At 36.0% G+C, this 14296-nt stretch overlaps 1 protein-coding gene across 3 annotated transcripts in view; it reads right to left on the bottom strand.

Moving 5' to 3' along the window:
* Nucleotides 1-2171: 2171 nt before the first annotated feature.
* SPOCK3 (SPARC (osteonectin), cwcv and kazal like domains proteoglycan 3) overlaps nt 2172-14296 on the bottom strand; it is a gene marked incomplete at both ends in the record, with an annotated part of 359585 nt that continues 347460 nt past the window's right edge. For all 3 annotated transcript variants that reach the window (XM_079706799.1, XM_079706800.1, XM_079706801.1), the window contains 3 exons: nt 2172-2335; nt 4754-4891; nt 7692-7754. In XM_079706799.1, the coding sequence (XP_079562925.1) occupies nt 2172-2335; nt 4754-4891; nt 7692-7754 (365 nt within the window). The remainder of the gene's footprint in view (nt 2336-4753; nt 4892-7691; nt 7755-14296) is intronic.

Raw genomic sequence — 14296 nt, 5'->3', positions numbered from 1 at the left:
ACAAGGACCTACTGTATAATACAAGGAACTCCACTCAATATTCTGTAATAAACTAGGAAAAGAATTTGAAAAAGAATAGATATATGTATAACTGAATCACTTTGCTGTACACCTGAAACTAACACAACATTGTAAATCAAGTATAATCCAATATAAAATAAAAATAAAAAAAAACAGCTTCACTAGAAGACCACCATATTTGTTACTTTAAATTCATTTGCTAAACCTCTATACAGCATTTGATTTTTTTTGTCTTTTCCAACGAATCCACAAGTTACATTTTGTGATTTCTATAATTTGTTATACAGATAAGGTTATTCTGTCACTCTTCAAAAAATGCAGCTGCTATAGAAATTTAGCTAAATATGTTAAGTATAATACCACAAAAATAGGCTTAAAAATACCACTGTCAACAAAGGAAATGATCTACTTTGCAATGATATGACAAATGAAAACAATTAAAACAATCTGACAAAAAATATTGTTAAACGTATCTAATAAAACAATATGCAAGATGTCAAGAGCTCTGACTTTGAAACTCAAAATTAAAAAAAAACTTTTCTAGCTACTTTGTGATGTATACTTTTTAAAAATCAAGAAACAGATTAAGAATCCTGCATGCTACTATCTATACCCCAGAAAATCATTAAGGAACAGCTTAATTTGGTTGCAAGATTCTTTATTTTGTAAACTATACATAAACAGTAAAAAAGAAAATGCATTTTACCTTAAATATTACATAAAGTTAACATTAAAGATTTTTTTCTTAGTGTATATAAATCAAATGGAAAGAATCCAACAACTTTATTTCAGTGGATTGCATACTGGGATACCAGCTGACCCACTGTTTAAATGGTGACACCAGTGTGTAACACCCAACAGGTTTTTCCACTTTTATTATGGGCACAAAACCATAGGTCTGATATCCTTAAAAGCAATGGTGTACCAGAAGGGCTACATGATTAATTAACATGCTAACTTAAATACAACAATTAAAGTAAGTTTTGTTGCAGTTAAATATTAAATGCTACTCCACACAATAATCATAAACAAGTCCACATGGTAACTCTGTAACAGTAGAAAAAAGGAAGGAAGTATTCTATTTTCTTCATTCCAGCAGCAGTACCAGGACTGGTATTAATTTGTGATTAGGTGTGCCTATCTGTGGCCTAATGTCCTATGTGGGGATGCATGCTGAAACCTTCTATTTCTATTTTGCAAGGCACCATACAGTATGTTCTCTAAGTTTCGACACTAGTAACAAAAATGGCATAATTCTTAGATTAAATGCAAATATTTATCTAACATAAAAAATAAAATAAGAATGAAGATTTTTAAGTTTGATATTGGGGCAAATGACAAACTTTTTGTAAAAATACGGTTTAAGAGAATCTTTCCCTTTGTCTTTCTACTTTAAGTTCTGCACCCTAAGTTGCTGGTCAGAAAGATAAAGAAACCTAGAAAGATAAAGAAATCATGCTGGTTAAGATTATCAAACAAATCAACATGAGACTGCTGTCTAAATTAAAACAAAAATTAGGAAGGACAACTATGTTTTTAACTTTCAAAATCCACGGTTTTTCCCTATTGGCCATTTTGTAAGGTATCTGGTCACATCCAGAATAACTTCATAACTAAAAACATCACTAAAACTTCATAACTAAAAACATACAAACATGGTGGAGGTCTCCAGGATGGTGACTTTGTTCTTCTCACTTTGTGCTATTCCCTCACTCACCTCTAAATCACTCCAGCTCTGGGAAGAGTTTACTTGGAAACTGCAATTAAGGTCATGCATATTTTTATAAAATCCTTAGAATCCAGGTCACTAGTATGTTATTGTAGATTCAACTTAGAATTTCTCCCCAAAAAATATCACAAGCACTGGTTGTTTTGTTTGTGGCAGACTCACATAGATCAGTAGCTCTTCATAATTTTCTCTTGTCTGGCTAGACTCCATATGTGTTCTCTTTTTCATATAAAAACTCAAAGTAAATGATACTTCTCTAAACATAAAGTTCTATGACTTTAGTTGCAATATTTGAAATAATTATACAAAATATAAGTGAGTTTTAGAATCATTTTGTTTTGGGGCAGGAAGGTACTCCTCAGTAGGGGATCACTTGGTAAATAAAAGACACGTAGAATTTGTTGCTCTCAGCTCTCATCCATCAGATGTATCCATCCTGGTCACCACCATCATCATCATCCCCTTCATCCTCATCATCATCTTCAATTTCATCTTCATCGTTCATAATGTCATCTTCATCGTCATCAGCAGCCCACTCACGGAAATCTCCACTTGCAAAATCTCCAGAGATCTCAAAATCAATAGCTTAGGAAAAAAGTAAACATTAATGTTATGTGACTGAGTGTTGGGATAATTTCTGAGGGTCAGAAAATTCTGATGAAAATTGAGGAAATTAATAAACTGAGTCACTTTGCTGTATACCTGAAACTAACACAACGTGATTAATCACCTATACTCCAAGAAAAAAATTTTTTTAAAGATAAATAAAATAAACTTTTAATTTGCTCTTTAGCTTTCTTAACAAAAATAAGGTAAAATCCATTCTTTATCATTTGTCAAAATACACAGTGCTAAAAAGCAGAATTGTTGCTGAGGTCTGATATGTAAGATTTCCAGTTCAGTAATATCGAGCTCAGCCCAGGTTTTATAAAGTCCATGTCAAACTTTGAATTTTACAAAGAATTGAGAACTTCTTCTCTTAGTGTGGAGGCAAAATAGTTGCCCCTCAAAGATGTTCACTTGCTCATGGCTGAAACCTGTGACTATGTGACCTTACATGGTAAAGGGGCTCAGGAGATGTGATTAAATCACGGGTCTGGAGCTGACAGGTAATGTGGGTAACTTGGGTGGGCCCAGGTGATCACCTGCATCCTTAAAATCAAAGAACTGTGTCCAGATGAAGTCAGAGGGCAGTGTGATTACAGAAGAATATTCAGAAGCTGGGTAACGGTCCCTGGGCCAAGGAACGTGAGTGGTCTTGGAAGAGGACAAGGCCAGGACACACTGTCCTCGGGAGGGAGCCTCAGAAGGAACCAGCCCTGAAGACACCCTGACCTTAGCCTGGGGAAGCCCACGCTGGACATCTGTGTGGGTTAAGCCACTAACTTTGAGGGATTTTGTTGCAATAGCAACAGAAAACTAACACAGCCAGTAGGTATTTTTTTAAATGTTTAGAAATTTATGATGACTATGGAGGCAATAATGCACACGTGTCTCAGAATGTAATCATTTCCCAGCTCCCCTAGTACCAGTGTGTTTATTTTCTACCCTTTCTAATATTTTGGTCTAATAATTCTTTGGTAGCTAATTATAGCAAATCCTATTAATGTCATCCAGTGCTTTGAACTGATTGATTTCACAATACAACACACTGAAGTTCATATCTTTTGTGGAGAAAATGTTATTTGTACTCTTCTACTTCTTGTATTTTCTTAATAATTTCAACATGCCGAGAAAACTCACAAGTCACATTCCCAAAACAATTTCCCTGTCACCTATTGAATTCATCTCCATATAATTATTATTTATAAAATAAACACCTGAAATTCTTTATCCATCACGGATAACTGAAATAACTGATAGTGCAACTCATTCAAACTATGTGTTACAAAGCTGTGTTCTCCACATGTAACAAGTATGTAATGTAGCTATTGAGTACTGCACTCCATCCTACGGAATCTGAAAACGCTGGCCGAAAGCCAAAACCACGCTATTAAAAGTGTTGTGGAATAAATAAATGCAGAACAGGCATTTAAGCATTAAACACGATTGCTTTTATACCATTTACCATTAATATATTTCTAAAAAATCACAGTGTATCAGTTTAAAAATTGCATAAAGGAGAAAACTAAACATTTTCTGAAATACAAGACTGACCAAGTACTTTGTTTACACTTTGGTCATTTGTATTAGTTGAAACATAATCCATTAATTCCGTCTGTGTGTGTGTGTGTGTGTGTGTGAGTGAATTCCGTCTGCGTGTGTGTGTGTGTACAGCTAAATGTGTACAGTGTGTGTACAGTGAAAACTCTCCACAGTACAAACAGAAATACTCACTTGAAACCTGCATTCAAAAAAAATATTTCATGAAAGACAAAAGACATCACACTTAAAACTTTACAATGTGTGTATGTTATGCTCAACTTAACTGTAATATTATTTTTTTAGGTCTATATATAAAACGCATGCTCAGAAAAAGAACTAGAATTTAATTATAATTACCCTTCAAACAATTAAAACTATATTTTCTCACCCAAACATAAGGAAACATGCTCGCACAGCTGCAATTTATGGACCCTTACTTTAAAAAGTTACTTTTTCTTTCACTGGTGCTCCCGTGTTCTCCCTGAGTGACCTTCTCCAAAGGCACACAGATGGGAGGGTGCTGTGTGGTGACACGGCACCCACCAGGGCCGGGTGACAGGGCGCAGAATGGATGACACAGTCTGCCTCACCCGAGAGGAACACAGAAGGCATGCGACAGCCTTCCCGTACTTGAAGGAGTAAAAGCGGCCCACCTTTCATTATTCTTCCTTAAAATATCTAAGTTATGCAGTTCTACTCGTCAGTTATACAACTTTTTCTAACATGCTAGGAGCGAGCCTTCCTGTGCCCCCGCCCAGTACACTCCGTAGGGTTTGCACGGAGTCGGGCAGAGAATGTGACTCTCCAGCACTTATCCTGCGGGGGAGAAATCGTGGCACGCGCGGCCCTCCTCCTTACCACAGTCCGCTGCACCGCGCCTCCTGGACCCCACGACTTCCCTTCCGTATCGGTCCACACACCAGCACTGCCCAGCGCTGCCGTGGCACTGCGTCGGCTTGTAGTAACCATCTGCGTCACACTGGGGGACGTACTGTCCTGTGAGACACGCACATGCGGTAGGAACAAGAGTCACCAACCACGCACTGACTCACTCAAGACACACACACACGAGCTCCGGCTGCAGGCTACGAGCTCCGGTGCAGGTAGAACAAAGCAGGCGCTGTCATAGTGAAGTCCTTGCATTTCTTCTGTTGAGCAAATTCACTGTCTTGTCTTTTTCATCACTCTGCAAAGGGGGCTGTTTCCGGATGCACAATATACAGAATTAGAGCTGATGAACGCCATGCATCATCAGTCACCCAGAACACTCAGCAGGGCATATGAGACCCTTCACCGTCTCATCACTGCCAATTTTTGACTTTCATTTCCCCCAATTTTCATTCATGCATCCTCAGCTCTTTCCACATCAAGCTGTTTTCTACAAATCCAGTCCTGCTTCATCTCTCTATGCATCTTCTCCTCACCTGGAATCCCTCTCCTTCCCTCCCTCTTGCAATGGAAAACTCGACTGAAATGTGACCCCCTTCTGTTAGGCTGGAGGGTTTCTGATATATTTCTTCCATCGTGTGTGTCTCTCACTGCATGCATTCACCACTACTCCGCGGTACCCTCTGTATTGGGAACTTCCGGTTCTCTTGATTTTTGATTGTTATACGAACAACTCACACTCAGTCTAGTGGGAAGCTAGACACTTACTTTCATAATATAATATCTAACATGTACCTGGCACACTGCTAGCGATAAGTGTGCAATAATAATTGAGAAGTGAATTCACATTCTTCAAAAAAACACTCCCACACTACAGTGTAAGCTTTAGGAGATTAGACAATTTTCTTGTCTTTCCTGACCAACTGTCTGCTCAGTGACCAGACACACTATAGTTACTTGGTGAAAGAAAAAAGGAAAAACCATGACTAATAAACAGATAAAACGTGAGACTTCCATTTAGTCCTGCAACAATATGCAATCATTATTTAACCCTTTGAAAAAGTTTCAAAATTCTGATATATAAATAATCAATTCAGTTTGAAAATTATAATTCATTTGAAGGATTTGAACTTCTGGTCTTTCAGCGAGGTGGACCGGGTATCACCAATATGGGAAACTCGAGAACACCTTCTGTGGATTTATAGCAGGAAAGATAAGGAAGATTTTCAACATTATTATCTCTACCTCTTAAAAAATACCATAATTTGACATACTTGACATAAAAATGTTAAGATGGACAGTTAGTGTGGCCATTTCATTTGTTGTCTCTGCCAGTACACTCTGGAGGCAGAAGAGCATTATTAGGAATTAGCCTAGAACTGCAGACACCAAGACAGCATGCAGCCCGGATGCATCGCACCCGCTACCGCATAACAGTGGCCAGACTGTCAGAGAAGGACTCTTTCCTACCCATTTCAGAAGGAAGATTGAAGGGTCAGTGTCTCTAGTAATGACTTTCATTTTTATTACGTAAGATGAATAAAGGTGACTCCTCTCAGTTGGGCTCTAAATATGTTTTCATTTTATGTAACATCAAATAATCAAAGCCTGGATGTTAATAGCTTTTTGTCACTAATAGACCTTGACCAAGTCGAAGATATTTTCCAGTTGAATGTCGATGGCTTTTCCCACTGCACATGAATGAACTTCGATTTGTAGAAAGAAACAAACCCAGGTACCAAGGTAACGTTTCCACCTGTGAGCTGGAAAGGCGCATCTTGTAACAGAGTTAAAAGAAATGTGATACATTGTAGCTTTTATCTAATGATGTGGCTTCACATCTAAAATGCTGTATTAAAAAATGTAGCCTATTTATTTTAAACTGTGAATTTTCAAGGAATATGAAAAATCTTCTCATATAAACATACAATATTGTAATTACAAAGATAACATATCATAATACAGATTAATCAGATCTAAAACAAAAAATTATGTGCCACTAAATATACAAGAGCATTAACATACATGAAAAACAACAACAACAAATGCTGCATATGTGGTGTTCTACACTGTACGCTAAAATAGAAAAAAGGACTTGTGTGGACAAACTGGTGAAATCCACATAAAGTGTGAGGCTTAATTAATAGGATTATAGCAATGTTAATTTCTTAGATGTGATAAATATATGATAGTTAATCTATACATGGTAAGATGGTAACTTTAGATGAAGCTGGGTGAAAGATACATGGAGACTCTACTGTATTTGTAAAATTTCTGAATCTAAAATTATCCCCAAAAGAGTGTGTTGAAAAACTGTATGTTGACAAAAATAAAGAAAATAATCATATGTAATCGTTTAACAATCAGTTAATAGCCAAGCATTCTAATATTTCAAGGCTTTGGGTGAAATTTGGAATTATCTATGTATCTATGTATCATCTAATACATACATTTACTTAGTAAAAGTAAGTTTATAAAAAGTGCTGATGAGAAACTAAAAAATCTGTTCCAATTTACCTGAGGAACTCAGCTCATGCTTTTAACCATCTCTCTCTCTCTCTCCCTCCCTCTCTCTTCCTCTCTCTCTACATACATACATACCATCAACTCGTGAACTGTCAACCACAGAATTAGAACCAAAGTTTCTGCTGCTTTACCTGTAGCATTGTTTAAATTTCTTTTTTACTTAATAACTTTCAAAATGAGCATTATATTAGGGTAATAAAACAGACATCATATCTTTCAATAGGTAAGATAAAAGACTAATGACTTTCAAAAACGTCATAAATTTTGTTGCTGAAATTTAGTGAGGTCCACGTTTTTTTGATAAATATCGATTTTGTGTTGCTGTTTCCCCAGGGTTATTTATGTAAGCAGTAAAGGTGTCAGAGAGTGATCCACAACTCACCAAGGAGCTTCTTCACCCCGAGCCGCTTCTGAATACTGCCAAGCTCCGTCTGGCAAGGTGGGTCTGCAACGGCATTAATGTCACCTCAATGGTTATAGGTAAACAAAGAGGGGGCGATTTCTATGTTACCAAACCTTAGTTAGATTTACAAGGCTTTAGAAGACACATTACATATCAACTGTTTTACTTATGGAGACACATACAAGTAGATACATATATGTATACATATACATGTATATACACACACATCCATCTACACCTACCTCTATACCTACAGTACATCTGCACCATCATGTACATCTACATGTATGTCATCTACATCTACATCATCTACATCCACACCTATATCTATATCATCTGCATCTGCACCTACATCTACATCATCTGCATCTGCACCTACATCTACATCATCTGCATCTGCACCTATATCTACATCATCTGCATCTGCACCTACATCTACATCATCTACATCTACACCTACATCTACATCACCTGCATCTGCACCTACATCTACATCATCTGCACCTACATCTACATCATCTACATCTACATCATCTGCATCTGCACCTACATCATCTGCACCTACATCTACATCATCTACATCTATATCATCTACATCTACATCTGCACCTACATCTATATCTACATCTATACCTACATCTACGTCATCTACATCTACACCTACATCTACATCATCTGCATCTGCACCTACATCTACATCATCTACATCTACACCTACATCTACATCATCTGCATCTGCACCTACATCTACATCATCTGCATCTGCACCTACATCTACATCATCTACATCTGCACCTACATCTACATCTACATCTACACCTACATCTACATCACCTGCATCTGCACCTACATCTACATCATCTACATCTACATCTATATCATCTACATCTTCATCTGTACCTACATCTATATCAACTACGTCTACATCTACATCATCTACGTCTACATCTACACCTACATCTACATCTATATCATCTACATCTGCACCTACAACTACATCATCTACATCTACATTTATGTCTACTTCTCTATAGAGAGGCTTTTCTACTTATTGTTTGATTATCTTAATTTCCTCAGAATGACAGAATTGGATGAAAGAAAGGAGAATGGTATAAAATACTTATAGGATGGAAAATGGTTCTTTTCATTGACTTTTAAAAGGTCAATCAACTCATTAATGTAAATACAACTGACAGGTTGCTTCCCAAACTAACTGATTTTGTTTTCCCTCATTTAAAACAGTTTCTACGATCAAGAGAAACAGCTTCACGTTGAAACATAATCTAGGAAAACGTGAATGCTTCCAAGTTATTCAGAGACACTGTTATATATTTTGATACTGAATAACACTGACAGGCTTCAGTCTTTTCAGTTTCACCCAGATGTTTGCAGTATACACCCAATATGGAAACAGGATGTAATATACAATAATTTCTGAGAAGCCATCTTTTAAAAGATAAACTTAGAACATTAAACCAATTTGGAAATAAGTATATGCCTATTTTTCAAACTCTTTAAAACCACTTAGAAGGAGATGAGTTTCAGAGAAGTATAAAATTCTAAATAGACATAATATAGTTTGGCTTATATTATTATATTTAATTATATATTTTCTAATATATATATATACATATTCTTATCTGAAAACAGTTCAATGTACTTTAGACTCTTATTGTAAAAACTTGCTGTTAATACTTGCTATATAAGAACTGTATCACAAACTACTGAAACAGCAAAACAATAAACTAGTACTTGCTCCACTACAATTTTTTAGTGAAAAGGCAAAATACAATTCAAATAATTTAAGAATTTTTTACCAAACCAAGCTCACAATATTCAGTTATTAAATTTGCATGTAAGCAGCAGAGCGGAAAGAGACAATGAGACAAACAACTTAGTATGTATTTTATAGTTTAATATGTCAGGCCAACAAAGCTTTTCCTGGAGGAATCAAAAATATGAAGAAAAAGTAATTTGCTTGAAAAACCTGATTACCTTATTGTTCTACTTCACACTGATACTGGCTCAACTGACCCCTTTGTTTTTTTCTAATAATTTGTGAGTCTTACATTATTAACAGAATAGGAATGAAGTTGCATAATATGGGCTTATAGAGTAGACCTAAAATTTACTGACCTCCAAATATGACATTTAAAACCAAGAGGAAAGGTTCTAGCTGAAGTTTCAATACTACATTGAAAGCAACTCTTCTCACTGCTATGGGACAGTTATTGTAAGTAGTAGTGATATTTCTCTTATCTTCCTGTGGGATTGCCCGAAATCAGGCACGTCCGAGTCTGACTCTCCCTGAATAAACCTGGGGCAGCCACAAGCTGTGTGCAGGGGAACCTGTCAGATTTCGAGAGAAGTCATGACAGATTGGGCTGTTCCGCTACATACAGTACTGGATTGTGAATATCTATCCTGTGCTCTGTCTGGCCTTTGACTCAGGTACACTCGGAGGGCGTGACTGAGATTTTACCTGTCATTAAACTCTCTTGCAAACAACTGATGTAGATGAAAGGGCAGTGAGGTGGCAAAGTGCATGAAGGTTTGGACACGATTAGGCACAAGTTTATACACAAGATTTATTTCCCCCAATCTAATGGTGATTTGACTTTATGGAAAATTCTGATTTTATATGCTTAAAATTGTATGAAAATCATGAGTTATAAAATATAGGCTTTAATGTAATCATTAAATTTACAAGTAATTATTCCCAACAGTAGTTGTAAAAAATAAGAAAAAAAAAGAATTAAAATCTTTTACTAGTTAATTTCAAAATGCTGTTTTTTAAAAAATTAACATTGTTCGTTGTTTTGCATTCTGAATGTAAAACCTCAAAGCCTTATATTGGAACCATTCACACATTATCTATATTATGAATGGATAATTGTCAATGCAATGATAATTCATTTTTATTTTCCCACACAATTTTGAACTGAATAAAATGTCACTGGGAAAAATAAATAAGGAAATATCTCTATGTTTACAACTAATATACAAAGGTATTCTTTCTATACACACAGCTAGTTATTTCTAGGGAGTATATTTCTATTAGCTGTCAACTATATAGGTACAATGTGACGTCAAAACTGCAAAAAAAGTAGACATTGCAGAGGTGTGTGAGTGACTCAGTGGGTGCCACACACACCTGCAGGCGGTGCCACCTCCCTGCAGGGGGGGCACCCGGACCAGCTCAGCCTCTTTCTCAGGAGGCCTCTGCCCAATCCCTTTCCTTCATGGAGCCTCTCACAGGATGGATATACTTAAATAACTTTATTAGGTTTCCTTTGTGCAAATTTCAAATATTCATAATACCAAAGGACAACATTGCCTGTATTTAACAACTTTCATTAAATTAAAGAAAAATATCCTTTGTAAAACTAATGCAGATGACGCCCGTGCTGACATTTCCTCCTGTGGCTGGAAGGCATACACGACCTGGAAAGATGCGACTGTTCTCACTGTCATCCCATCGGGTGTATCACTGGCCGGGGTCCTGCCCTGAACAGGATTTGCCAGCAAGCTGCCTAGGGGCGTCTCTCAGCATTTTATGTATGAGGACTTCGCAAAGTCTGAATGTAAAGGTAAAGCTGCTGGACATGCAAACTACTATCAATATATACAGGATGGATAAACAACAAGGTCCTACCGTAGAGCACAGGGAACTACATTCAATATCCCGAGATAAACCATAATGGAAAAGAAAATGAAAAAGAATGTACACATCTATATCTCTATATATCTATAACTGAGTCACTTTGCTGTCCAGTGGAAATCAACACAACATTGTGAATCAACTAGACTTCAATAAAATTAAAAAAAGAATAAGAGGTACAGCTGCTGCAGAAAGAAGTTTCAGATCCCCGTCCCTGCGCTCATTCTGTAACATGAAGGACTTCAAGATCACTAAGTGTCGTCCTCAGCTGTGGACGAGATCGTTACATTCTCACAGGGCTATATGAGGGATAAATGATTTTATGTGCCCAAAAGACGACATGGGCCTGAATAAATGTTAATTTACTTTCTCTTTCCTGGATCTTACACAACAGGACTTTAACTGAAATAGCAACTAATACATTGAGGTACTTTTTTGAGCAGGGGCTTAAAATATATTTTATGAAAGTAAGTTATTAACACCTAAGGGAACAGAAATCCCAAATTAATATTTTTCCTACTTGTTCTTTTATAACTAATTAGAATGAAATCACACAAACCACAATCATATCCATTTTGTTGCTTAATTGTCATGATTTCAGAAAATCAGTCATAGAAACAGATATGCATTTTAACTAATTACAAACTTTTTTTAGGTTACAATTTTTTTCCCTTGGAAAACTGCAAGTATTTCACTTGCCTGAAATTTTATATTCTCAACCTCATTTATTAAACTTTTGAAATTAACCTTACTTTATTTTTGAAAGGTATTTTTTTAAAAAACAACACTATTACTTTATTTTTCAGATATTTTCCAACAACCATAAAACTATAGTCTTGATTGCAGTTTTAAGTCAACCTGGATTAATAACACCCCATTATACATTATTCTCTCCTTCTCTCTCTATATATATATGTACACACATACACACATACATACATATATTACTCTAATTATAATAAACTTAAGAACTTGTTGTTTTTATTGAATAAACAGGAAAAATACATTCATTATAAGGTGAAACATTTGAAAAAACGTTTTTAATGTTTATTCTTTTCCATGAAATTACTTAATGAGCTAACTCCATAGTCAGTTACCCTGATAGAGCTTTTGTAATATTTTCTAGCATATTAATGAATGGAATTAGCCAAACTCTCCTAAGCATTTGGGAAGCTGTATAATCATTTAACCAGCTCAGGTATCATTTACTAAATTATCTCTACTGTGTATTAAATGATCTCAGAGGATGTCTTCATGTGACTATGAAGATTTTGATACTTTGGAAGTAAGTATCAAGAATAATAAATGAAAAGTATATAAAGCAGAATCTTTTGGGGGCCTTTAATCAGTTCTACGAATATTACTGCAAAATCTAGGAATGTTTTAAGGCAAAAATATTTATTTCTGCAGTAGAAACATACGGAGTTATTCAGAATATTTTAAAATGTTCATGTATAAACACTTGGACATGCTATCATAAAAATCAAAGAAACATTAAAATAACATTTGTCATCAGAACAAAAGACCAGGTCTCTTTATGGTAGTTTACCTGGATTTACTTCTTTATTCTGTAAATCAGCAGTCCCCAATCTTTTTGGCACCAGGGACCAGTTCCATGGAAGACAATTTTTCCATGGATGGTGGGGGGGAATGGTTCAGGCGGTAATGGGAGCTATGGTGGGGGGATGGTTCAGGTGGTAAGGTGAGCAGTGGGGAGCGGCTGTAAATACAGATGAAGCTTTGCTCGCTCGCCCACCGCTCACCTCCTGCTGTATGGCCCAGTTCCTAACAGGCCACTGACCAGTACTGGTCTGCAGCCTGGGGCTTGGGGACCCCTGCTGTAAATGATTTAAGGGTATACTAGTCATTAAAGCCAGGGCAAAACTTTTTAGGGGTATTCAGTCACCTAAAAAGCACATATGCAATAGTTTAAGTCAACAAGTGTGTGTTTGTGTCAGTATGTGAGTGTGTATGAGTTTGTGTGTGTCTCTGTGCATGTGTGTGTGTGTGTGTGTATGATTTAGAATATTTTAACAAATCCAATCATCTACTTTTTAAACTTTGTTTAAAGTGGTTTATAAACACATTAGTGGTTTAATCTATGCTACAAACCCTGCTGTTGACTCACTGCTAATCAATTTATGCATAAGCATGTCATCCCTAATCACTGAACTATTACTAATATATGAAAAAGTAATTGTGATAGTAAAATGACTGATATAATGTGCTGGCTTCCACATGAAAACCTGGAAATCATTAACACAGATTAGAGTAGCTTGTTCATTCTGGTAGCTGTCAAGGGCTTTAAAAGGCAGTGACAATAGCAGATGTATCATGTCAGACTAATTCCAAATTTGTTTTTCAAAATTAGCATCAAAGTTACACATGTCATTTTTTCTTAATTTCCCCAAACTTTATCATAATTTGAATGTTTTGGGTCTATTTCCCTTAGACACAATTTTAGTTATCATTTGGCTGATTACATAAGCACGGCTTCAATTTTCCCTTGTGTTACCATTTACTAGTGAAGCGGGACCCATGAAGAACCAGCCTCATCCAACCCTTCAGGCTGCCTCACCTCTCCTGGGGAATTGACACTGTTTCTTTGCTAGTGCACTTTCATAAAGCTAAGTTATCTAAAAAGTTTGAAAGACTAAATCATTTTAAAATCAAAAGTGTAAAAATAACTTTATGGTGAATGCTGTGGTTCATTTGGCTCATTTAATAAGATCACAAAATAGAACATTAAAACTCCACAGCGTAGTGATAAAAAACCCATTTATTTTACACCATGGGCAAAGCAGATAGCAAATTAATTTAAATGATTATTTTTAATATCTATGTTCTCATATCTCTGTGTTTCCTGGTGGTTCATAATGGAAACTATAATGAAGTGCATTAATAAAAAATATTAATTACTATT

Source organism: Hyperoodon ampullatus, assembly GCF_949752795.1.
Source record: "Hyperoodon ampullatus genome assembly, chromosome: 6".
Classification (NCBI taxonomy): Eukaryota; Metazoa; Chordata; class Mammalia; order Artiodactyla; family Ziphiidae; genus Hyperoodon; species Hyperoodon ampullatus.
This window is presented reverse-complemented; position numbering and strand designations above follow the sequence as displayed.